This window comes from Sminthopsis crassicaudata, chromosome 3 (genome assembly GCF_048593235.1).
Source record: "Sminthopsis crassicaudata isolate SCR6 chromosome 3, ASM4859323v1, whole genome shotgun sequence".
NCBI lineage: Eukaryota > Metazoa > Chordata > Mammalia > Dasyuromorphia > Dasyuridae > Sminthopsis > Sminthopsis crassicaudata.
This window is the reverse complement of record NC_133619.1, coordinates 555,053,929-555,081,729: the sequence shown is the minus strand read 5'-3', so window position 1 is coordinate 555,081,729 and position 27,801 is coordinate 555,053,929. Positions and strand designations below refer to the sequence as shown.

Below are 27,801 nucleotides of genomic sequence, written 5' to 3'. Positions count from 1 at the left end.
CAGAATCCCATCATTACTATCCTCCTCCTTCCAAAAATGGCACTACTTCCCATTCAGCTCCACCAAGTCCTACTGTTCTGGACATTGATCCTAACTCAATACTTTTATAAATTATATTTTCTTTCATAGATCATATCTTAGAATTGGAAATACCTTCACAGCCTATTTAATCCAATTCTCTTCTTCATACATGAATCTTCTCCTCTTTGGGAAACTATTGGTTGTAGATTTCACTTCTAAACAAAATTACATTTCCTGTTGACTCTTAATTATGAATAGTTTCAGAGGGAAAGGCCTTGAAGGAAGCTTGGCAATAAACTAATTAATCCTTTTATATATTCTGATATTCAGAGAAATTAAATGGAATATTGCCTTTTTCTCTTTTGTCGAAATATTCCCCATTTCTATAAAGCCCTTCTTTTCATCTTTTCCATTTGAACTATTTTCTTAATACACTTTCTTCAAGCCAATCAAGCCTTCCCTGATGTTCTTCCATTGAAAATGATCGTTCCATCCTCAGTTTCCATAAAATATTTTGTATGACTCTAGACTTTACCTCTCTCACATTGTATTTTGTATCACATGTATGTCTGAACATATGTTCATGCTGGCAGATTGTAAGTTCCTTGAGAAAATGGGTTATATTTTATTTCATCTTTGTATCTCCAATACCTGATAGGTATTGGAGATACATACTTTTAACATATATTTGTTGAATTGAATTGAGTGACTTGCCCGAAATCATACAGATGGAATAGTACAAAATGAGAGAGGTCTTCTGAATTCCAATATAGTTCCCTGATTACTATACTGGAGAACCAAATATAGCTTCAGCTGATATTATTGATATATTTATTTGGTGTTTTCATATCTTTAATAATTTTATAAGTATTTTTTTTCAACAAAGTAGTATTTGGTCAGAAAGCCTTCAGCTCAATTTTTTAGGATTACAAAACAATCTCCCCATGTAGATTAAATATGCATTGAATACATTTTAAAATGTGTTAAATAAATTTTATGATATAGTTGACCACTTAAATTAGCAAATGTTTTTATCTACTTATTATGTTCAAGTTGTTTTGTTTGGTGGTGGATTTTTGATGAACTAAACATGGTAACTCTCTTCAAAAAATACATAGTTTTGCTAGAATTGCAAAATAACTACAAATAGCATTGGTCTTATATGTATTTTAGGTGCAAAGGAAATGTTCAACTCAAGACTTATAACAAATTGAATGAAAGAAATAGCTAACATTTAAGGGCAATCAAAAAATCTCATGGCCCTGGTATTATCTAATCTAATAAATATGTTAAATCTTAACAGGCTGAGATGGGGAGAGAGTATAGGGGCAAGAAGTATTTGGACCAGTGAGCAGTCCTATTTGACTGAAATGCTTAAATAAATGAAGGGAAATAAGACAAGGCAGATTAGAGACTGATTTATGAATACCAGGCTAAGGAACCCTGACTTAAAAAAACAAAAAACAAAAAACAAAAAAACCTTGCATTTCATAATCACCCAATGAACCCAAAATCACTGAAAACATTTGTAAGATAAAATTAAAGATTTTTATCACTAATCAGGGTATAAACAGTAATTAATGAAAAAAATTCATAACTGAGATCAGGAAATCACAATTCTATAAAAGATTCTAGTATACTCTTGTGCAGCATCTCAGATATATCATTATTTAGTCTCTGAAGATTTTCAAGCATGAGGAATTCATTACCTAATGAATTCTGTTCCATTGCTAAATAGCTCAAGTGAATCAGTCAACAATCATTTATCAGGTTCTCAAACTGGATGAAGTACTACTATGAATACCAAGGGTGGTACAAAAATCAAAATATGGTCCCAGCTTTCATGGAGTTGAAAGTTCAATAAGTCATAAGGGAGTATGCAGGAAAAAAACATTTTTCCCTTCTCTCTTCTCATCCCTAAAAGTTATGAATGCCTTCAATGCAAGAGGGGGCTAGGATTTCCCCCCTTTTTTATTTTGTGTGCTCTGTACCTAGCATAGAACTTATGAAGTACATAGACTAAGTACTTGATAAATACTGATGATAAAATGATCATTTAATTAAATGGCCCACTTTATTTTATTAGCAAATATTGAATATGTGTGTGTAGATGACTCCTTCTACCCTTTTAATGAGCTATTTATAATACCTGTGTCAGAAAGTGATAAATACCCTAATGAGTCTTCTTCCTAAAAAAGCCCTGATGATTTCTTTTCTCACATACTATCTCTATCTTTCTGGATCCAAGATAGAGTGCTTTGCTTTAGCCCATTTTGAAAGCAGATGCGGCCCTGACACTTTTCTCAATTTCTGCCAGAGAAACCACAGGACTCTGTGCTAGACAAATTGCCTAAGCTACAGAGTCAGCAAAACAGCAGCCTGTACATATGCCCCCATAGAGTCGATGTGGGATAGTGTTATGGGTGTGAGGAAGGACTACATGTGCTGAGCAGTGAGATATACATGAAGAGCACTCTTTACTTTTGATACTGTATGAGCTCATATTTTGGAGCAATAAGGATGGCCAGATAAAGAGGAGGCATTTGACTTTCATAGTTTTCCTATGATTTATTGATTACTTCTTTTGTGAAGCTTACAATCATAACATATTTCAGTATCATCTCTAGGTTTATAAATTCTTTACCTTATATGAATTATGGTACAGAGTTATGCTGGTTTCATAAATTAGGAAACTGAGACATACGTTAGTTAGGCAACTTGCCCAAGTTTTTGCAACCAATAAGTCCAAAGCTGGGGCCAGCTTTCCTATCTAAATTTCCAGACAAGTTCAAGTTTCTTTACATCTCTTGCTCTAATTCACACAATGTAGTTCTTTATATAGCTTTGACTTTGAAAAGACTTGCATTTTATAGCAGGACTGAAACTTATTATTTACCAATCTCGTTCTGGTGATTAAGCATGATTTTAACTATTATTTGCCATAGTTTGGTTTGATGTTAACCAAAACATAAACAGAATCATTTATAAAGAACTATGTTTCTCTAGGTTTTTCTCACTTATAAGGTAGATAGCAAAAGTCAGAAAGGGTACAAAGACTTAGTCTCAGTCATTTCCTTAGTAGAAAATGTATAGGATTATAGGATTATAAATTTAGGACTAAATAGAGCATAGTCTTCTCATATCCACTTTACACATAAAGAGACTGGAGTTCCATGATTTAAGTGACTTGCCTAATGTCACATTAATTATAAGAGAGCCAAGATTTTAACCTACATGTCTTGAGTCAATATCCACCATTCTTTCTATGGTGACACATTAGTTTCTATTGGGAGAGAGCTTAATATTAATGTCTGAGTTGAAATCAAAAGATCTTTCAACTATACTCCATATAATTTCCCAGATGAAAAGTATTAGAAATCAGAGCTGCGTGTGGTATTTAGATCTCTGCCTCTACCTCCAAAGAAGGTGGAGTCATAATCATTCTTGTTAAAGCAATATGTAAATATTTTTCCCCACCTTCACACACATATACTCCTACCCCATCTTGGAAACCTAGTGAATATATACTATAGTATTTGGATAATGTACTACAATACTTGGCTTTAGACTCTGATCTTAGCTACTGCTTCCTTCTCCCCAAATCTAACTTTGACTCTATTCATAATGAATTGATTCTTAGTATAGTCCCAGATTTCATGATTCATTTTCTTTTTTTTTTTTAATTTTCTTTTTATTAGGTTATACATTTACAAATTTTTTACACATTTCCAGATAACTCATGTTGGAAAAGTAAAATCAGAACAAAAGGGAAAAACCATGAGAAAGAAAAAAGAAAAAAAGAAAAAAAAAAGATGAGAAAAGTATACTTCAATCTGCATTCAGTCTTCATGGTTCTCTCTCTGAATGAAGATAACATTTTCCATCTAAAGTTTATTGGAATATGTAATGTGCTGTTGTCTCCAGAGACTGCCAATTGCTCTCTGGTCTAGAGGAGAGACTTCTTCCTCCAGAGAGCCGCCCCAGGTCTGGTCCAGACAAGAGACTCTCTATCTCTTGAGTGCTACCCTCTTTTTTCCTCCCAGAGAATGGGCCTGGGATAATGCAAGGAATTCTGGGAAAAATTACTTCAACCAATGAACTTGCTCCTCCTAAGCATGTAAGCTCCTCCCCAGGAGTTCACAAATAAAACTCCCAGTAAAGGCCTGAACTAGAGAATTGTTAAGTACCGACTTAGCACTTAGTAAGAACCTAATATCTCATTATCTCATTAGCACTTAGTAAGAACCTAACAGGAATTACCACGGATCACTGAAATGCTGAGAAAAGCTGAGTCTGTCTTAGTTGCTGTATACAATGTTTCCCTGGTTCTGCTCACTTCACTCAGCATTAGTTCATATAAGTTTTTTTCTGGGCTTTTCTGAAATTAGCCTGTTCATCATTTCTCATAGAACAATAATATTCCTTTACTTTTATATAACATAATTTATTCATTCATCCCACAATTGACAGTATTTTCTTTTTCTTTTCCATCACAAATAGAACTGTTACAAACATTTTTGCACCGGTGAATGCTCGTCCCTCTTTTATGATCTCTTTGGGATACAGACCCAGTAGTGGCTCTGCTTTTTAAAGTGTATACACAGTTTTATAGCCTTTTATATGCCTTTTGGTCAGAGTTACAAATTGCTTTCCAGCATCATTAGACTGGCTTACAACTAACAATGAGAAGGAAAGAGAAAGAAGAAAGGAAAAAGGAAGGTAAGGAAGAAGAAAAGGAAGAAAGGAAAGAAAAATGAAGACAGGAAGAAAAGAAAGGGGAAAGGGAAGAAAAGGAAGGAAAGCAAGAATGAAGGGGGAAAGGGGGAAAAGAATAAAGAAAGGAATAATATTGAATGCTTACCAGTTTTTTTTTCATTTGATCTTCCCAACAATCCTGGGCATTAGATGCCCCAAATCTCCAATCTACAGTGAGCAAACTGAGGTAGCCAGTAGTCAAGGGACTTGTCTAGGGCCACATAACTAGTAACAAACTGATGCAGAATTTTAATTAATGGCTTTTTAATTTCAGGTTGAGTGCTTTTGCAACCAAGTGCAACCAAGCCAACACACAATTTAATCAAGTCAGCATCTAGTAAATAGACTAGAATACATGGATGTATTTAATAACAAGAAATATAATATTTTTTTAAATTGAGAAAGATAAAGTTAAATAGAAATTTGCATGAAGAAAAAGTTGAGAGCTTTAGTGGATTTCAAGTTCAATAAGCCAATAATGTGAAATGTTAGTCAAAAAAAAAAAAAAAAAAAAGCTAATGTGAAGCTGGACTGTGATAAAAGAGGTAGATTTTCTAAAAATTAAAGTAATAGTCTCACTGTACTCCATAATGGTCAAACCACATTTGGATTATTTCATGTAGTTCTTCAGGAATAAATTTAAGAAGAACATGGTTAAGCTGGAGAATGTCTATAGAGAGTTGTCAACATGGTGACAGGTTTTGAGTATGTTTAGTCTAGAGTAGCAAATTGGATAGTGAGGAGCACTATATTTGAAGGGTTGTTACCTGAAAGATGGATTAGACTGGTTCTCTTCATATTCAGGCTATATACATCTTGGAACAAAAAAAAAGAATTCACAAAGAGACAAAGGGACAAATTTGGGACTAAAGTAAAGAAAAACTTTTTTTTTAATCGCAGCTATCAAAAAATATAATGGTAAGTAATTCCTCTCCTTAGAGGTCTTAAATAAGAGAATGGATTCCTCTTTTGGTTATATTATGAGGAAAATACTTGTATTGGTGTGAATTATATTAAGTAGGCAGTAAAGGCCCTTCCAATTTCATGATTCATTTTCTTTTTTTTTTTTAATTAAAATACTGGGATTCTAACATTCTTTGAAGATTGTTAAATTTTCATCATGCCTATTTATACCTTGCAAATTAGCAAATCCTATAAACCATACTGATTTATTACTTTTGATTTATATAGATTTTAAAAATTATGGAGAAAAGTTTAATCTTAATTAAACTTAAAAGTATATACAATTTTTGAGAGCTAGTTATTAAACATTTACCAACCTACTACTGGCCTTCATCATAGATCTTCAAACAAACATCAAATGAAAAGTGGTTGATGAGGTTGAAAAGGAAGAGTCCTGGTCAATTATGTATAGATGAGGTCTAGATTGCTTCTGAAGTTCTTCCACATCTAAAATTCCCTGGTTACTTATGTTTTATTTCTATTATTCTATTTTTCATTGACTCTAAATTATAAGGAAAGAGATTTCAACTCCAATTAAGGAAACCCTTCCTAATAATGAAAGCTAAATAAAAATAGAATGAGCTCCTTCTAGAGACTATGGTATCTCCACTAGATGTCTTCAAGTGAAGAAATTTAACCACTTTCCAGGAATGTTGTAGAATAAATTTCTACTTGGTACATGTTGTGCTTGATATATTCTAAAGTACTCTCCAACTCTGAGATTGTAGGAGGGGACCTTTGACCTAGGTTTTGAAGAGTAGTTTTTGAGAGAGAGAGAGAGAGAGAGAGAGAGAGAGAGAGAGAGAGAGAGAGAGAGAGAGAGAGAGAGAGAAAGAAAGATAGGCATTTTGTACAGGAAAAATATAATATCTTGATATTATGCATTTCTGTAGGACTTTTTGGTACCAGAGGATTTGTATAGCCTTTGTTTATATTTCCACTAAAAAACATGGAATCATAAAAACACATGGTATGAAACCAATATAATTTGGCTAGAATATATGGTATATCTAGAATGGCAGTGGGAAATAAAGCTAGAAATGTAGTATCTTAACCTCAAAGAATTAAGTAAAATGAACAATGATAAATAATGTCGAGTTGCTACAAAGAAACAAGATGATAGAATTCTCAATGGAAATAAGAAAGCTGAGAAGGGGATTCGATTTTGGAAGGAATATAATGTATCTCTGAATCTGACATGCCTTTAGGACATTCCATATGAAGACATAACAGGTGGTGATATCCTTAAATTAGTATCTATAGAACACATCATAGGAATATAGTTTTAGAGCCAGAAGGAACCTTAGAAGCAATTATATTCAGCTCAACTCTTTCCTTTTAAAGATGATGAACTGAGGCCAAGAGACATAAAAATGTTCTCTGCATTTTTCTGAGAGACCAACAGTTTTTTTCATATTCTAGGAAGCACAAATTGTGACATAGTAAATTTTATGCTTTCTAAAACTTTTGGAGAGCCTCTTAAGCAGCAAAACACTTTAACCATTTTTCATGAAAACTTTCTTAGATGTATTATTAACTTCTCTACTTTTATTTAAAAAACACTTGTTCAGCATGTTTTGATGTTTTATGATTACCTTTGTGAATATAAATATAAAAAGTCAAGAAAGAAATGAAAAAATCATGCTCTCAGCTTGATTAAGTCTTCTGTCACTAACCACCATATAGATAGGATTGCCATGACCTTTGCTGGTGTCACATCTTCTGGAGAGGTTCAATTAGGAGGAAGATCTCTGAGAAATTATCCCCTTTATTCAAAACTGCCATGAATCCTCAGTTCTTCAGGTTAAGCATCAAATAAGGAGACTCTGGGTCAGAAGTCATAATTGGACAGAAGCTTGCTCCCAAAGTTTCCATATGGCCACCCTGGAGCAAATATAAAATATCTGTAAGTATTTCAAGTTATTAGTGATGGAGGATTCTGGGGGGAGTTAAAGGATCCATTATATTCTTTGATTGTTTTTTCTGACCTCAGTTCTCTTATACTAGCAGGTATTTGTGGTTCAAACAAATGTACTGATCTTTCTGTCTCATTTCTTGGAAAGGCAAAATATTTTTCAGTTAACTAGCATTCTTTTTCCAAAAAAAAAAAATTCATTTATATCTGGCTCTGAATGAAACCTTTTTTTTGAGAAATATCATGTACTTTTTCAAAATGAAAAGAATAATATATGAGCATTAGCTCAGTTGGTAACCTGACTTTCTTCCTGCTTGTCACATTTTAGCTTCATATTTCAATTTTAAAATAGATTAACTATGTTGGGCTTTCATAGGGAAAAGTGCCTCCCATCCATTTTAAAGTGGACATAGGTTTTTAAATTGTGCAATTAATATAGAAAGAAAAAAATTCTTTCTCAAAAAAAAAAAAAAAAACCTTAAATAGGAGAGAATTAAGGGAGGGAAAGTTTCCAGCTACTTTCTCAAAAAAATGTTTTGGTGTCAAAATCCCCCTGCAACATTTCAACTTTAACCAAAAGCTTTGTTGTGATAGAATAATCTTACATAATCTTTGACAATGATATCTTTCAGTTCTCTTGACAGTATTATAGAGTTAAGAGTTGGAATATATCAAATTTTGAAACCCTTATTTTTTTAAAAAGAGGAAATTGATTCCCAGAATTTAAATATTCCTGAGATTGCATAGATATGTAAAGATTCAGAGGCAGAATCTAAAATCTTGACCTTTGTGTTCAAGTTCAGAACTTATATTTCCTATTACAACCTGTTCAATAAATTAAGTATGAGATGACCTCCACTACTGGTCTGGAACAGGGTCATAAATAGACTGTGGAATTACATTTTTGAGGACACTAGATCCAAGGTGGAAATAAATTTCCTTCCCCTTCCCATTCCTAACAATGAAAATGTTAAGAAGTTTGAAGGCTCATTGGTGTTCTCTGTTCTCCATTTTTGTTTTTAAAGTATTTTCAGACCATACTTTTATATATTACTTCTAGGACCTTTTTCTGGTACTTACAGGCAGAGGTTTCAGAACAGTGGGGATAAAATGCTGGTTCAAAGATTTTGAACTAGAAGAGACTTCAGGAGTTATATATTAAACAAACTCATTTTGTAGATAAAAGAACTGAGACTCAGAGAAGGCAAATTATTTGCTCAACATGTCACAAATAAGTAGTAAATTTCAAAAACGGGTTTTAAGCCATCTTCTTTTGGAGTTAAGGAAGCAGAATTTCAACACTCATTCAGTTACTTACCATCCATATGACTATTTATGGACAAATTATTTCACCACTTTAAACCTCATATATAGAATTATGATCCAGATCATCCCTAAATTTGCTTTTGACTCTAAATCTTTATAATTGAGATTATGAGGGAGAAATGGTAAATACTGATTCATAATATATTGTATTTCAAGCTCATTAGAACAGAGTATCAGGAAAGTCAGTCAATCAACAAGCATTTATTAGGAGCTTATTACATGTTAGGCATAATGTTAAAGACTGGGGGTACAAAGGAAGGCAAATTTTATGACTGCCCTCAAAGAGCCCAAATTCTAATGTAGGAATTAACATGTAGACAAAATATATTTATATTACATATCCACAGAGTAAGACAAGGAAATCTCCTTTTGTTTCTCCTTTTATTTTTTTTCACTTAATAGTAGTCTATTTTTTCCAATTACATATATAGTTCTCAACATTCATTTTTTAAAAAAAAATATTAATTTTTTTATGAGGCAATTGGGTTTAAGTGATTTACCAAGGTCATACAGTTAGGAAGTATTAAGTGCCTGAAGCTGGATTTGAAGTCAGGCCCAGTTCTCCATCCACTATACAATCTAGCTGCCCTCAACATTCATTTTTGTAAGATATTGAGTTCTAATTTTTTTCCCTTGCTTCTTTTCCTCTCCCTCCCAAAGACAATAAGCAAATATATGTAATAATGTATAATCATATTAAATATTTCCATATTAGTCATGTTGTGAAAGAAAAATCAGAAAAGGGAAAAATCATAAGAAAAAAAACAATAAAAAGTGAAAGTAAGGGGGCTTCTATGTGGCACAGTGGATAGAGCACCAACCCTGAAGTCAATGAACCTGAGTTCTAATCTGTTCTCAGACACTTAATACTTCCTAGCAAAATGACCCTGGGCAAATCATTTAACCTCAATTATCTCAGGGGGGGGAAATGAAAGTAATTTGTTTTGATCTGAATTCAATCTTTATAGTTCTTTTCAGAAGATAATTTCTTTCTATTTATTTATTTGTTTTTATTATGGCTTTTTATTTACAAGATATATGCATTTTACTGCACTGACAATTGCCAAGCCTTTTGCTCCAATTTTTCTCCTCCTTCCCCTCCACTCCCCTCCCCCAGATGGCAGGTTGACCAATACATGTTACAATGTTAAAGTATAAATTAAATACAATATATGTATATATGTCCAAACAGTTATTTTGGTGTAAAAAAAGAATTGGACTTTGAAATAATGTACAATTAGCCTGTGAAGGAAATAAAAAATTCAAGCAGACAAAAATAGTGGTATTGGGAATTCTATGTAGGGGTTCATAGTTATCTCCCAGAGTTCTTTATCTGGGTGTAACTGGTTCAGTTCATTACTTCTCAGAAGATAATTTCAAAGGAAAGGCATTATAATTAAGGCATGAGTAAGTGAAAAAAGACCCCAAATTTTAGGAAAATAATTCTGGCAGATGGACAATGGCTTGGATTTGGGATAAATTTGAAGCACAGAGGCTATTGCAATAGTCCAGCCATGAAGTGATGAGAACTTATATCAAGGAAGCAGCTATGTCAATGGAGAGAAAAAAATGGAAATTGAAGATAATGTGAGTGTAAAAATGATAAATCTTGGAAAATGGTTTGATATATGGAGTTTAGTATGTAATGTTGTTGTAATGTTGGGTGATTAGGAGGATCCTCATGTCCTCAATAGTAATAAGAAAGTTAGGAGAGGTGAGATTTAGGGGGAAAATAATTCTATTTTTGGACATCTTGAGTTGAAATACCTATAGGGCCTGTTTAAAATGATGTTTAAGACTAGAGCTTAGAAAAGAGATATATAGATGCTAGCATCTTCTTATAGAGATGATCACTGAACCCATGGGAACTGTTGCATGTGCTGTAGAAGAAGAAAAGAAGACCCAGGACAGAGCCATGGAGCACTATGGTTAATTAGCCTGAGCAGGATGAAGATCAAATAAAGGAGGTAGAAGAATGGTCAGACAGGCAGAAGTAAAAGCAGAAGAGAGTTATGTAAATTTAGAGAAATGGTGTACAGGACAAGAAGGTGATTGATTAATAATGGCAAAAGCTGCAGGGAGAATGAAGGTTGAAAAACATTGTTAAATCTAGGAATTATGAGATCGTCAGTAATTTATAGAGAATAGTTCTGTTTGATAAGGTCAGAAACCAAAATTTCAAGGATTAAAATTAGAAATAATTTTTAGGAATGATATAAGACAGTAGCTATTGGGGATGGTCTGATTAGGTGAGAGTTTTTGTTTTGTAATGATTATGGGAGAAATGGGAATATGTGTAGGAAACAGAGAAAGAGAAAATAAGAAGTGTTGATTATTGAGAGGGAGGAGAGGGGAAAAAGAGAACAATTTTCTGGAAAAGACAGGATGGAAAAGGATCATAGATACATATTGAACAGAATGAATTTTAATGGAAAGATTCTGACTATGTGAATATTCCTTCATTTTATCCCCCTTTTGTTTTGAAATAGACACGTGTGATTTCTTCCGTAAAGAGAGTTCCTGGTGAGGAAATTTCTCTCCCTATGCAGATCAACACCTGATCTACAGTTTGTAGTTTCAGACAATTGCCTGGGGGTATTGAGAGATCTTACCATGAATCACCCAGAAAATGTTATAGTCAATTCAAATTGAATACTACTTTGTTCAATAAATATTTACAGATACAAAACATTACTTTATGTATAAAGTGATTTATACATAGCCTTTTACTAAATGCTGGGGGGGGGGGAGGGTGAAAAGAAGATTAGGAGTCAGGCTAGACATTTTTCTAAGGTCCTAAAATTCCATAATTTCATTTATATTTATCATTACTCATATGTCATAAGTCAGAATGGGAAAAGTGCAACTAAAATGTATAGGCAAAGACCCCAATAATGGAAGATCTGAGGAGGGATAGAAAATTTGACTGATGATAAAGAGATCTGAAAGACAGCTAGGTAATGCAATGAATAGAGTGCCAAACAGACTCAGGAAGATTCATCCTCCTGAGTTCAAATCTTGACATTGATTTGTTAGTGGCAGTTAAGTGACTGCCCTTAGTCACTTAAGTATTTGCCTCAGTTTCTTCATCTGAAAAATGAGATGGAGAAGGACTATTGTATCCACTATTGTATCTTAGTCATAAAAACAAAAACCAAAAACTCAAAGAGGTTCACAAAGACTCAGATACTACTGAATAACAGCAACAACAATAACAGTAAATAATTCTGAGGAGACTTTTGTGAGAAGATAATATTTAAAGCTGGGCTTTGAATTTTAATTATCATATAGGTGAGACAATGATAAAGGGAAGGAAATATGTGCTTGGAAATAGTTGAAAATCATTGTTAGAGCTCATTTTATTCAATAGATTAGAGATTTCAACTATACCATATTCTTTTCCTGACAAAAAGAACTATCATTCTTGGGGTCTCTGGCTTCTACCCTGAAACCCTCATTTACCATGAGAAGTCTTTTGAGTTCAGCAGGGCTTTTTATGATTCCCAGCTGCTCATGAATTCACTTCCTACTACAATTATCTTATATATCTTATATTTACATAAATAGTGTACATGTTGCTTTTCTTGATAGAATATAAGCTGTATGAAGGCACAGACTGTTTCATTTGCATATTTGTTTACTTAGTTCTCAAACACATAGAGGGTTTCATAATACATGTAGACGTGGATTGATTGATTTAATGTTGTGATTCTCAAAATTATATGTTTTAAGGCATAGCCCTCTGGAATGAAAAGAGGAATAGATAAAACTAGAAATCTAAACACAAAAGCAAATAGATATCAACAAAAAACCTATTTCAAAATAGTGATTCATTTTGGAACTTGTTTGATGCACAACATAGTGACATGAGATTTATCCAATATTGTTAATCAATAAAGTATTTTACATAAGGATATATTTAAGATAAATGAGGCTGTCTTCTTTAGGCATTAAATTTTTAAAATTCTGAACATTTTAACTGAAAATATATTCCTAATTATTAAACAGCATATTTTTACTCAAATGAATATGTGATCTCCTTGATTTGGATTCTTGATCCAGTGGTATGTATCTCAACTTATGTATTCTTTCTCTTCTTGGATAATTCTTCTTGTGTTCCTCTCACACAGCATCCTTAGCATATTAACTCAATTTACTGGAGATATTCCTCCAAGTCTTTTTCACATTAAGAGAACAACACTAAATCTCTTGTGCTTAGCCTTCACAACATTATACTAGATCAATCTATTGTCTAATAATATATCATTGAATGATACTCTTTATGTCAATGCTTTCCCCCAAATTACCCTTGGAAACATGGGCTATATCTACTTCAAAGTCAAAGGACTATGGATTTAGGATGAGGAAAAGTTAGAAATAATCTGGATTAACACTCTCATTTAATAAATGAGAAACTTCTGGGTCCTGGCCAACTAGGTCCAAATCCAATGGTCTTTCCTAAAAAACATATTGCTTCTTCAGTGTCTTTCCATTTCCTTTTGGGTTACTTCTGTATTCATATATGTTGGGAATAGAGTTTTAGATTTAGAGTCTGAAAAATCTCAATTTGAATCTGCCTCAGATACTTATTAGTTATGTGATTCTGGATAAATCATTCAACATTCCTAGATGTCAATTTCCACATCTATAAAATGGAGATAATAATCAAACATATATTCCAGGGTTATTGTAGGAATCAAATGAAATAGCATGTGAAAAATTTTGAAAATAAAAACAGCTTTTTATTTTTAAAAATACATGCAAAGATAGTTTTAAACATTCAACCTTGCAAAACCTAGTTTTCCAAATTTTTCTCTCTTCCTCCTTACCTCTTCTCTCTCCTGGAATTCAAGTAATCCAATAGATAGCTTAAATTTGTGCAATTCATCTAAACATATTTCCACATTTATCATTTTGCTCAAGAAAAATTAGATCAAAAGAGAAAAACGAGAAAGAAAAAAACAAACACACAACAAGAACAACAACAAAGGTGAAAATACCATGCTGTGATTCACATTCAGTCTAGGTAGTTTTTCTTTCTGGATATGGATAGCTCTTTCCATCACAAGTCTATTGGAATTGCTTGGAATCACTTCATTGTTGAAAAGAGCCAAGTCCATTCATATGAAAAATTTTAATCAACCTTAAAGTTCTATAAAGATTCTTGTAAATCTAAAAAAATTGCACAATTGCTATCATTATTGTTATTATGATTATTCTGAGTCTTTGGAGATTGTATTTTGTTCCATGATTGACAGCTATGGAATACCACTAAAAGAATATTCATGTTAAGATGTTGGTTTTTATGATTGGGAGCATTTAAATATAATTAAACTTTTTTCTTGATTCTGAAAATTAATATTTGTACAATATATTAAACACTTAACACTTAAAAAAAGCAAATGTCTTCATTTTTATTATAAAGTAACACAAAAAATCAGAATAACAGCTAAATTAACCATTCCCAACATTAACAGCAAAGAGTCTGCTGTCTTCTTCCTCAGGGCATTCATCTAGAAATAGGACTTGACAACCTCCCAACACTGCTTAAATATGATGAGTAATATTCATTTCTGGTGATTCACATGTGTATAGATGATAGTTCTGTAAGCAGTCTAGAAAATATTACTAAAGATACCTTAGGCAAGATACTAAATACCTTACTGGCATAAGTGGTGTTTTCTGCACACTACTATAGTACATATAGTATACAAGTATACTTATACACTATATACAAGGCAATGGTTGAAAATAGAAAGGAAGATTAGGGAAATTAGCAACCTAACTCAGAAAGTGTTTTTTGAATAAATTTTGAACTGATATTGGTGCCAGTTGAGGGAATACATACAGTGCTAAGATCAGAGATCCACTGAAGCATCAAAACATTATAAATTCTTTAAGATTACTGGAAATTCAATAAAAATGGTAGTGAAAATGAGAAGAATTTTTTTAAGTTTTCTCTTTTTTCCCCCAATGGTGTGATTATGCCTTTCGGTAATAATCAGACAGTTTTGTCACAGTTATCTAAGAGCCCCTTCTTGAAACATAATAGAATTAGGGGAAAGAAAGTAGCTTCAAATACTCTTGAAAGTTAGAAAGAACAACTATGCTGCTAATAACATGTAATAAACTGCTAAGTCAAATTGATTTGTCAAGGAGAAGGTTAGAGTAGCCAGATAACATTAGTTTAAAATGAAACATGTTTCCATCATGGCATTCCTAAAACATGTTGTCATCTAGGATAATCTCTGATTTGAGTACTTTCACTACACTTGCTCCCAATGATCAGTTTTTTCTTTGTTTGTTTCACAGATGGGCAAGCAGTGCATAAAAACCTAGTGAAGGACTTCTTAGTAATTTTGCTTCTGTTCATTGTCATGTCACGAGTTCCTCTAAAATGAGAAATAGTCCCTTCCCTGAGACAAGCTTTTTGAGAAAAAAAAATCTTCCTTTCCTAAGTTTTGCTTTTGGAAAACTTTGAAGATGGAGGAAAAAAAATAAGTTGTTGAAATATGGATGATACCACCCCCAGATGAATATATGAAATCAAGAGGCCATTAGATGATTTGAAGAGGCTTCATGTCATGGCACATTTTAAAATACTTTGCACTGTTAGAAGCTGTGCAAATTTTTAGGGGATATGAGTTGAATTAAGTAGGCTGGTGAGATTCCTTGTGAATATAAAATCATTTAATCTTTTTTTTTCTCTCTCTCCATTAACTGATTCGTGTGAATTTAGGCACATCATTTCACTTTTCTGGGCTTAAGTTTCCACACCTGCAAAAAAGAGGGCAATTTATATATCATCTCTAAGGTCTGCTTCAATCACTAATTCTCTTTAATGTTTGCTTTTTATCTACTGAAGACAAGTGGTATGGTTTAAAGAGTGCTGGACTTGGAACGAGAAGATTTGAATTAAAATTCTAATTCTAGTAATTATTACTTGTGTGATTTTGAACAAGTCATTTAATGTTCCTGTTTCCTCATCTTAAGATTTATATTATTATTATTATTATTATTATTATATAAGAACAATTTATAAAACTTCTTTCAGCTCTAAATCTATGGTCCTATGAGCAAAAAAGAAGAGGCTTCAATTACAGTCTATTAGCCTTAAAGGAGGACTTCCTGCAAGTACTATTAAAGATTAACAATGAAAATGTGTGTTTGTGTGATAAAGCTTTGTGATTTCATTGTCATAAAAAGCTCTTCCATGAGGAATTTCCTACTAATGAATATCTGTACCATCCAGGGATGTTTAGGGGGCTTTGAGAGTTGTCTGGGGACCACTAAGAAATTGGATAATTTGCCTAGGGTCACATAAGCATAATATGGCAGAGCAATCTTGAATACAGATGATTTTGACTTTAAAGATGACTTTCCATGGGCCAATCTAAATGATCTCTCAGATATGAGATCATAAATATACAGAACATTTTGAAAAATAAAAATAAGTGACACTATAGAAATATAAGATATTAGAATGGACTACTAAAAACTTAAGAAATCTTTGGTTGATCTTGTAACAAGGCAAAGATCTATCTATACTAAACTACTTCAAAGTTTCCTTCAAACTCTTAAGATTTTGTAATTCATTGATATCTACTTTTCACAAAGACAAATTGGTTAGGTGGACAAATTGCTGCATTAACAAAATGTAAATAATCAATTTCCCCTTATTCCTTACCTTTCTGATCAAAATAAACCAAGCTGATTTTCATCTACACACTATAATCCCAGGTCTGATGTATGAGGTTGTGAATCAGTTTAGGAAAGTTGGTATGGACCAAAAAAAAAAGGTAAAGGTGTGGGATTCACTCTCATTTTGAAAAGAGGTTGAATATTAAGAGCTATGAATTTTGCCAGTCATCAAAATGTCTTATTGCTATGGTCATTTTGACTATTGAAATGCATACATCATCTCCTGGCATTTCCTGGTAATGTCCCCAACTAAAAATATTTCAGTACACCCCTATGCCAAATGAATACTTTTTAGACCAATAATTCATTGTATTCAAATCTTAAGGTAACTATGTGATTCATTTTTTAATGATAGTGGTTGCTAGCTGTAACTATGGAATGCATTGTCATGGAAACCACACTTTTTTCTTCTAAATTTACACCAAAGCTTGATCAGAAAAGGCAATTCTTGAAAGAAAACAAACTGTAAATAAAAATGCAAATAGAAATATAACTTCTGTCAGGTCAATTCAAGTTACACTGAGAAGGAGGAGATGATAAAATAGGCAGATATTTTCAGTTAGGTCCCAAGGCCACAGTAAATACTAACCAATGTAAATGGTAAATTAGGGAAATCATTTTAAAAGTGGCAGCCTTTGATACTGGCCTGAAATGACAGGTCAGAAGAAACCTAGATAATTTGGGAGAATTTGTCACAGACTCTTGGAATAGCACAACAGATAATTCAACATACTTTTATGGGAGTGTGGAATCTACATTTATAGCCTAAGTGAATTAAGTAAATGTTGCACATCTTATTGAGAATCCAGTGCCCTGTTAAAAAGCTTATGAAGTTTGTAATCACTGTATAGGTGGGAGCTCTCAGAGGGTTACATCTGACAATTGTAAATTTAAACTAAAAACAGATGAAATGGACATAAAATTCTCTTTATTTTTTAATAGGAGAATTTTCACAGTTTTCAATTACTTTACTCATTTCAATCAATACTACTTCCTAATTAAAAAAAAATTATCCCAGCCAATATGAAAAGTTTTTAGAGTGAAAATATTTTATAGAAACCCCAATTTCCAACTTTATCTGATGGTCAGGACACAGGCCACACTATACCAGCATTATAATATGAGCCCTCACACTAGAAAACGAATCTGCTGATTGCTGTCAGGAAAGGAAAATGCCTTTTCTCTAGTAGTTCATTCTCATGTGAGTAGGACATTTGAAACATTAATTGTGGTAGTTCTCATGTAGGAGGGATTGATGTAGGAATAAAGTTGGTGATGGATTGAATTTAATTTTATTATTCATATACTGCTTTTGTCTCTCCACGTCATTCCTTAGATTATTTTTATCACTTACTTCGTCTACATAATCACATATATGTACATGTTTTATGTACATCTACAGACCCATATCTTCACGTGTATATATACATAGGGTTTCATTCCTTTTTTAATTATTATTTTCCAGTATGTACCACTATTAGAAACAAAAATCACTACTAACTAGGGATTGGGAGAAGGGAAAATATTATCATTTTAGATTTCATTCATACTTGGAATTTTGCAGCTCTAGGCTAGGTCTCTAGCTACAATCTCTTAGGCACCATCCCAGAAAAGACCTTCTTTTAGAGTTTCCGAAAGCCCCCAACCTGCAGCCATGCGCTCCAAAGCCCAGCTGGGAGCCCAAATCGTCCAGCCGCCGCTGAGGGGAGATACAGTACCTCGGAAGCTGCGCTTCAGCCCCACAGTCTCAGCTCCCTCAGCCTTTCCCAATCAACTTTATAGACTCATTCGCAGCTGACTGCGATCCATCAGGCTGTTTGTAAATGCGAGCCTGGAGAATGATCCCGCGGGGCAGGAGAGGCTTGGGTAAATGTTACTTCTAACCAGGTTTTCTCCCGAGGCAAACTCTAGTGCCTGCGATTTTCATCTTTCAGTGTGTAGTACAGTTGGCTTTTGGTTTCGTGCTGAGATCCATCTCCCGACAGCGTTTAAAGGTCAGAACTCCTCCGGGGCAGTGACTCAATTGATTTTGTGCACTCCCCCTTTCTCTGATTCCTCCCCCCCCTTTATTCCCCCAGCTCCCCCACGGGCAGGGAATCCTCTTTGGAATGAATAAAGAGGATTCGATCTACTAAGAGAAGTAGCTGCCTGCCACACTGATCCCCTCCCTGCCTTCTCTCCTATGCTTTCTTCTCCCCTCCCCTCCATGACTATGGATTGCAGCAAGCCACTGGCTTTTTACCAAATCAGGAGCTGCAGTATTTTTCTTCCGATGGAATAATTTCAGCCCACTTCAGCTCTCATGACACTCTTCTGTGATCGTGGAGAGTGGGCGGTCACATCCTTTTACATGCTAATACGGCCCCACCTACTTTTAACCCTACCCACCTCGCTTCCCTTTTTTTCCTCCTCCAATTTCAACATTAAAAAAAAAAAAAAAAAAAAAAAAAAAGCCAATCTCTTTCCCAGGGGGGAAAAAAAATCCCAAACTAATTTCCCAGTGTCAGGAAAACGCGGACTGAGGTCCTCCGTTCAATGCTGCATCCTTGATTTCATCCCTCGCCACCCAGGAAAGGCGAGGAGTGGAGAGCAGAGCAGAACCCAGAAGAACCGAGGAGGGATGGAGCGGGACATAGGGAGCGGTTCCAGCAAGCTTCCTCTGACCAGCAGGAAAAAAGCAGAGAGCTGCTGAGCGGCATATGCCGCCAATCCATGTGGTGTGGGAGCGCCTTGTTGTCGTCCCACAGTAACCTGTCAGTGCTGCGGCCCTGAAGGAATGTCCCCTATTGTTAAGAACCCTGACTGTTTCACACCAATGATTTGCCACTGCAAAGTTGCCTGCACCAACAACACGTTGTCGTTGATGTTTGGATGCAAGGTAGGACATGAGTTAATAATCTACAGTCCATGCATGCTACCTACAGTCTCGGGGACTCAACGAACAATTCCTTCATTGCTCACACAGAGAGGAAGACACCGGTGTCTTTCTCTTTGTATAAGAAAGGAGCCCGAGCCAGAAGGAAGTTCATTTCTGTTGGGCGATTTGTGGTGTTTGAAAGGATAGTGGCCCGGAGGTGACTGGGCAGGTGGAGAGAGACCTTTAATGCATTGAATACTCTAAGCCTAACATAGCTGAACGACTAATGTTAATTTCTAAATTATGGAGATTTAGCTTTTACACTTAGCTAATGAGGATGGGATTCCTGACTCGCTCGCGTGAGCTCCATTCCCGTTACCAATTATTTTGTAACCCTGAACAAATGAGGGCTTAATCTTGCCTGGAGGTGAGGACCGGGGGGCGTTGCTTGTGTCTGTTAAGTGACTGGTGCTGAATCTGGAGAGAACAGTTTACAGAATTTTACTTTGCTAAGGTTTCAGCGTTTATTTGTTTTTGAAAGTGTTGATTTATGTTTATTTACTCTCCTAAGTCTTTTCCCTCTGGGGTTTACAAAATCGGTGTGAAACCCTCTCAGGGAAACCAAATCAAAAGGTGGCGCAGTTACCCGGGAAGTTTTCAGCTAATAACTGACCCTCTCCGGGTGCTTTTTATTTTCAAGGAAATTCGGCTTAGAGAGGTTTAGTGTTCACTTCTGCAGAGCCCAAAGGTTTTATTGGAGTTATATTTTCGGGATTTTTAATCCTTTGAATATTGACACTTTGAATGTAGCAACGTCTTTACTTACTGAGCTGTCAATCATCATCCAGCAGCAATGAACTTAGTACCAGTCCCTACTTTCTTTTCGATAGAAGACAGCTCTTCCCTTTCTGTAGAAAATGCTGTATATCCCTTTTTTCTGTACCATTTAAACAACAATAACAACAACAAACCTTCAATATACATGACTAGAAATAGACAAGGTCACTTATTTCAAATGCCAAAAATCACAAATGTCCCATTTCCCCTTAAAAGTCTTACCCTAAAGACAAAATTCAGGTGGAGGGACTATTTTAAATAGTAGCATGAATATAAGCTGTTCTTTGTTTTACACATCTTTAATGAATTTATCATGTGTGGCACAGTGACCACAATATTTTAAAGTTTTCAAAGTTCAACTCATTACAGATACCAACTCACTTGAAGCTCACCAGCAAACTTTGCTGTAGGAACTGCAGTTATTTTTAAGTTCACTTTTACAAATGAGGGAACCGAGTCAGGAAGATTAAATGATTTTACTCATGGCCATACAGCAAGATAAATAGTTTTTTTTTTTTTTTTTTTTTTTTTACTTGCATTTTAGACCCAAAGCTCAAAAGGGACCCAAAGCTCGAGAGGGAGATGACTTTCTCTATTTTGCACCTCCCTAGCACAGTGCTATCTGTTAATAAAAGTTCACTGACAGGAAGTTTACAATTTTGTAAATGAAAGAAAAACCACACACGCAGGTGCACGCTCACATACGCGCGCGCACCCACCCACACATAAATGGATGAAGCAAAGATATAAAGATTAATTACAATTACAATTAAGAGATAGAGAAGACACTCCCCCAGCCCAGCTCTTAAAGGTGGAAAGTCTACAGGTGTTTGACATAGCACGTTTTCAGACTTCAACGTACTGAGTGACTGTGATTTTCTTTTTTTTTTTTTTTCTTACAAAAATATAATTTGTTATATGGGGTGGTTTTTAGAGTAGAAATGGAAAATTAAGATGGCTTAAAAAACAAAAAAAGTAATCCACCACTTATTTTAAAACCATTTGTTAACCTGAATGACTTTGGTAGTCAGTTTTGTGAGAGATTAAGACAGGATTTGGGAAAAACAAGTTAGATTTAGGTTTTTATACTGATTTTCCTACTTTTTACCTATGTGAGATCAAATCACATAACTTCTTTTGACCTTGGTTTACACATATGAAAAATAAGGGTAATGAAATCCATTATACCTAAATCTTTTTTTCAGCTTTAAGATTCTATCTTTTATAGTTAGACACTGTTACATGGTCCCTTCTAGTTTGAATATTCTCTGTTCTGTGTTCTAACATCCATTTATAAGATAATTTCTAATACACATACATACACAGCTATATATATGTAGATGTGTATATGCATCTATATATGTATGTATATGTCTTAAAATTTATGTTTCACTTTTAATAACTTTTGAACTGAATGAGGTTTAATAATAGGGGAGCAGTTATTCTAGTAACTTAATTCTCTTTATTTTACTACTTAAAGAGTATGGAGTTGTCAGAAGTTGTATGTTAATTATGGTTGCAAGTTAGGTAAGAATTACATGAATAAGTAGACTTGAAGATTTGGATTTAAATACCACCTTAGTGACTTATTAGCCATATAATCCTAGGGAAAATCTTAACTGGACCTCTTAGTTCACTTACTTGTAAAGTGACAAGGTTAGTTAAACTAGATATCCTCTAACTAAAGTATTGGTGTAACATTTATTTTCAGTGGTGTGAAGTTGTCACTGGGGCTTTAGGGACTACATTTTAGGATGGACATTAATAATCTGGAGCTTCTTGAGGATAGTGAGCCAGAATTGTTAGGGAAATAGAAATCATAACATTTAGAGTTATTTATTTAGCTTGCTTATTTACCTTAAAAAAATAAATCTTAGGAAGTTATATTTTCTGACTTGAACATGTGATGGACAGGTGAAAAAAAAAAGATTAGGTAAATTTTGTTTTTCTCCCTAGACAGCAACCCGAGGACTAATAACAATGGGTATGTATTTAAAAAGAACTGGACTTTTACTTGATATAAAGAAAATACTTTGTTAAAATTAAAGATGTTAAAATTCAATGGATTGTTTTAAATATACTTTTTAGACATCGGAGTTATTCAAGTATAGACCAGGTGATTATTTGTTTGGAAATTTAGAAAGAATTCATATTGATTTTGCACTAAATGATGGAGTAATGAGGGATAAAGTACTAAAACCAATATATTTTGAAGTAAAAGGACCTGAATTCAAATCTTTTCTCTATTAATATATTTAACGTGACTTTAATTGTTAATTAATCTTTCTGGTTCTAAGTTCCAATGGATTAAAATTACATGATCTCTATACCCATGATCCCATTAAGCACAGAATCTCAGAATAAGAAGATACCTCAGAGGTCCCCTACATCAATCTGTATCATATTAAAAAACTCCTGAAGACTTATTATCCAAATTTTGAAGATACTAGTCAATTTTTGAGATTTATATAATTTTACACATATACACACACACCCCCAATCCTATAAATGGTGAGTTATTCTTTGATACTACCCCAATCCTATCTTGAATATAATGCTATATAACACATAAGCAATAGTTTCAGGTTAATATTCATTCCAACAAATATTTAAAACTAGTTTCAAAGTGATAATTAATAAAGGAAAATTATTAGACAAAGGAAATTAAACACAAATCACCAATTTAGCAAGATAGGCCAGTGGCCTAGGGAATGGTGTCTAATTTGCATGCAATGCTTTGAGCATAATTTCAAAGAGGTTCTTTGATTGCCTTCAGCTTTCTCAAGATTTTCAGATCCTGTTAGAGAAAGTTATCATATTTTTATTTTATAATTCTAAAATAAAACTTTATATTAAACATTATTTTCTTTTATCTGGTTTTTACCTTTTTAAGAAAACCAAAAAAAGTGTTTTATTAAAGAAAAGATATTGTGCATACTTTAGATTAAAAGGATAATATAGAGAAGTTGAATGGCAGTAAAAAAAATCTAACATAGATATGTGAGGAGAACTCAATAATCTTTAGATGTACTTTTTAGCTGTGTTCTGTGTGTGTGTGTGTATTGTGATACGGTTTTATGATCCTTCAAAAATTTCATTTTGTGCATTATTAGTATAATTGTAATAGAATGTAATCCAACTTTGGAGGGTATTGTGGCATGAAAGTTAGTAGTTAAAGACCCTAGATTTAAATACCAGTATTTCTAATGACTACTTAAATTAACTTTTCTGCAATCTCAGTTTCATCATCTATAAATTGAAGGGATCAGAATAAGAGTCCTTGCTCTAGGTCTATGATTCCTAATAAATGGTTTATTTAAATAGCAGTAGTGAATGGGGAGGTTATACTTCCTTTTAATTACACTGTATTGAAAGACTCTATCACAATAATACTTTTGTTCATGAGATTTAAAATACTGGTTAAGAACAAAACTTACTGTGTTTTGATGAAAGAATCCTTGATCCAACTCTGTGAGCAACATCAAGAAAAGGACCATAACTTTTTTAAACACTACATTCCACTCAGCATCTGGAAAAGTTTTTCTTCCCTGCATATTAGATGCTTAATAAATATGTGCTGAATTGTATAGAGTTAATTTGTGACCACACACTGAAGGCTTGAAGGACTAAGTATCCTGGTGCTGTCCAGTTTATAAGTGCTGAAAAGCCTTAGATTAAGTTATTCTTTGGAGAGGAAAAAAGAACAATCAACTGGAACTTAAGAGGAGTGGAGACCAATAGTTTATCTTGTCTGGAGAAGAATGAAGGCATTGGCTCTTCTTCCCTTTTTTCTTGTATCCCCCTTACTTATCTTTTTTTTTCTCCACATATTTCTTTAAAATGAAAGACAGCTTGAGGTACAGGAAAGAGCACTGAACTTGGTACCTGAAGATCAATGTTTCTAGTCTCCGGTTTGCCACTTACTGATTGAGTAAACTAAGGCAAGTACCTTAACCTCACTGAGCTTTTATTAATTCATCAGTTAGTGATAATAATACCTTTAGTATAATGAATGCTAGTTTCATAGCTCACTTTTGATATTGATTAGTTTATGATACTAAGCAAGTAATTTAACCTGTGTGCTTCAAACAATTTCTTTGGCTTTAGCTACTAAATCATGAGGGCACTTTGATTTGTGCCAGTGGAGGGAGTTTCTTGCAAGGATTCATAGCTCCTGTTACACTTTATATGTATGATGCTTGCATGACCCATTTCATAGGGCTATGGTGGGGATATCAATTTGTAAGCCATATGGTGCTATACAAGATGAGTTGTAGATATGTATTATATTCTTTCTTTGAATTAAATATGTTGAACTGAACTTCATATCTGCTTTGTGAAGCCACACAAAACATCATATCTGTTAACTTAAATATCTAGGGATGAGAATTTTGCTTAATCTAAATGTCACTATATTAAATCCTGTTTTTAGGTACTTATTGGCACCTGTCACTTGTCACCATGATTCAAGGGCTTATACTGATGTAATCTATATTGATAATACTCAATATATAGAAACTCAAACTTTAAAAATGAACTTATTGAAGAGAAACATCCTTTTTAATTAAGAAAATTATTTTCTTTGTAGATTCATTGTTCAGCACTGGACAAGTTATTCTGTGAGAGTAAGATATAAAAAATCAACAAAAATCTACAACTGCTGCTTTTTAGAAATAGTGTCCATTATTAGAGGACTAATAGTACCACTGTACTCTATCCTGATTAGACTATTTCTGGAGCATTGTGTCCAGTTCTGGGTGCCCCATTTTGGCAATGACAGTGAGATATTTGAGAAGTTAGAGCATATTCAGTGACAAATTAACAATGATGAGAGAATAGCAAGGATTGATAAAATAAACTGGGAATGTTTTCCCTGGAGAAAAAGAGAGTCAAGGGAGGTAGGTGAAGGTATGGAATCAAATATTAGAATTGAACTTTATTAGATAGAAGTAAATAACAGAGGCTTAGTGGAAGAAAAATTCCCATGCAGTTGTCCAAAAATGAAATGAGCTGCCTTTCAAGAGAACATGAATTTCTTAGTGTTTCTTTATTTTTACCTCACATGTGTTATCTTCCCTGACAAAATGCATTCTCCTTGAGGACTGGACAGTTTCATTTCTATCTTTGTAGTCTCAGAGACTACTTAATATTAAGAAGTTTTTTTTTTTGGTTTTTTTTTCAGGTGTGAGACAGAGTAGATGGCCAGTTACTGTAATTCTCATTTGATTTGTAAACACAGGGAAAATGAAACAATAGGTGGATTTGGGGGAAAAATAAATGGAGAGTTAAATTTGAGGTCAGGAAAACTGATAATGAATATCTCCTCAGCTATTTACTAATTGTGTGACTTTGGATTTTGATTTCTGCAACTCTAATTGTTTAAAACTGTGACAGTAGCCTCAGCTTCCCAGATTGGTAATTCTAGTTAACACTATGCTTGGTGACTCTCTTTTTTGATTTATAAAATAGATCTCACACATACCCAACTGGATAATTGGAGGCACATTTAAATTCTTTGTGGTAGTGATAACAATCTAATGATTATCATATTACAGGTAAGTTCTGCTTTCAAATTAATACCTATGGATAGGTAATGAAGTTGGGAAAAGTATCAGCTTCTCATATTAAATAAAAATGTAAGGAAAATCAAAACTCAAAGAAAAGGCATTTAAAAATTATTCTGGATGGGTATTAGTTATTTAAATGAATAAGATGATAATAACTCTATAGTAATTTTGGGTACAATAATGGTTTATGACAGCCCTATGAAGTAAAAAAGCATTTAAGTATTTTAGTCTTATTTTACAGATGAGGAAAATGAGGTTCTATAGAAGTAAAGTGACTTTCCCATGTGGCCTGGGAAGCAAGATGTACAAACATGAAAAGCACAATAAAGCCAATAGGGATATAATAGCAGCTGAATTGGGGTGGGAATAGAAAATAAGATGCAAATTTTGGAGGCACATTTGGCAGGTCTGTAGACTTATATAAAAGGTCTGAATGGGCAGAACAATGAAGTAGAAAGAACACTGTATTTTGAGTTGGAAGGAAGGAATAAGAATTTATTGAGCACCTACCTACTATGTGCTCAGTACTGTTAAGAACTTTACAAATATTGTTTAAATTGATTTTTACAACCACCTTATGGAATTATTGAACCTTCTGTCATTATCTGTGGAACTTTGGGCAAGTCACTTAACAGTAAGACAACAAGATTTCTTAAATGGTAACTTTGTGCCAAGCATTGTGCTATAGATTGGAAATGGAATTACAAACAGTGTAGTAGTCCCTCCTCATTCCTCTCCTGACTGTACTTTTGAATCACTCTGGACTTTGCACCATGCTTAACTGCCTTCTCATTTTGGAACATTTCTCATCTCTCCCAGACCTATTTTCCTATTGGTGAACTCATTCCAGGGCCACTATTTTGGAAATAGGACCAGTTTAATTATGCATCATTTCTCTTCCAGCTATGCTTTTGACTTTATCTTTACATAAACATCTTTTAAACTTTCTTTATGTTTTGATTTCTTTCATTAAAATATAAGCTACTTGAGGGCAGAAATCATCTTTATTTTTGTTTGTATATCTGTATACTCCACCTAATTAAAATGCTTGGTGCATATTAGGTCTTCAATAAATGCTTTTTTTTTTTTTGAAAGCCTGCTTAGCCTTCATTATGCAGATGAGGAAAATGAGGGTACTTCCAAAAAGCTAAGTACTTAGTCATTTTTATTGACTTCCATGATGTTTTTCCTATAGGCAGGATCTATTTATATGAATTCAATTATTGCAATTATTATTGCATGCATATACATAGCTTCTGTAGCCTTGACTCCTTGTCAATGGATTCCAATCCAACTATGCCCATTTTTGCTTTAACTGTTCTTTTTCAGAAACTCTCATTTATCTACACAGTCATCTAAACCTCTTTTCTAACAAATAGCTTCTCATTTTTATTTTCATGTTATTTTTAAAATAATGATTATTTTATTATTTTCCCTCTCAATGAAACAAATTTTTAAAAGTGCCTGAAAAAAAAATCTGGAAACATATCCAAATTATCTGGCAAAAAATCATTTTGTAAGCCATGTCCAAAAATGTATGACTCTGCAAATTTCTTTAGCCATTCTCCACAGGAAGGCACAGTCTTGGTTTATAATTTTTGGCTACATAAAAAGCTGCTATAATTTTGTTTTAATATATAAATTCTGTTCTTCTTTCTTTTATTTCTTTAGGGTATAGGCCTAGTAGTGGTAAAGTTGAGTCATATGATATGCACAATTTGTTGATTTTTCTGGGATTAGTTCCAAAGTGATTTTGAGAGTAGATGAATAAATTCAGTTGCTCCAACAGTATACGACGTACCTGTTTTCCCACAATCTTTCCAAAATTTGTCATTTTATCTTTTGTCATTGGCAGTCTG

At 33.6% G+C, this 27,801-nt stretch overlaps 1 protein-coding gene across 21 annotated transcripts in view; it reads left to right on the top strand.

Annotated features, from left to right (window-relative positions):
* DLG2 (discs large MAGUK scaffold protein 2) overlaps window positions 1-27,801 on the top strand; it is a 2,604,243-nt gene that overhangs the window by 1,033,040 nt on the left and 1,543,402 nt on the right. For 2 of the 21 annotated variants that reach the window (XM_074304602.1, XM_074304601.1), the window contains exon 1: window positions 19,116-19,559. The exons of 18 other annotated variants lie outside the window; for them this stretch is intronic. In XM_074304602.1, coding sequence (XP_074160703.1) covers window positions 19,458-19,559 — 102 coding nt within the window. In that variant the 5' untranslated portion in view covers window positions 19,116-19,457. Of the gene's footprint in view, window positions 1-19,113; window positions 19,560-27,801 lie in introns of those variants that run through there. One more of the 21 variants, XM_074304609.1, reaches the window with a different exon arrangement.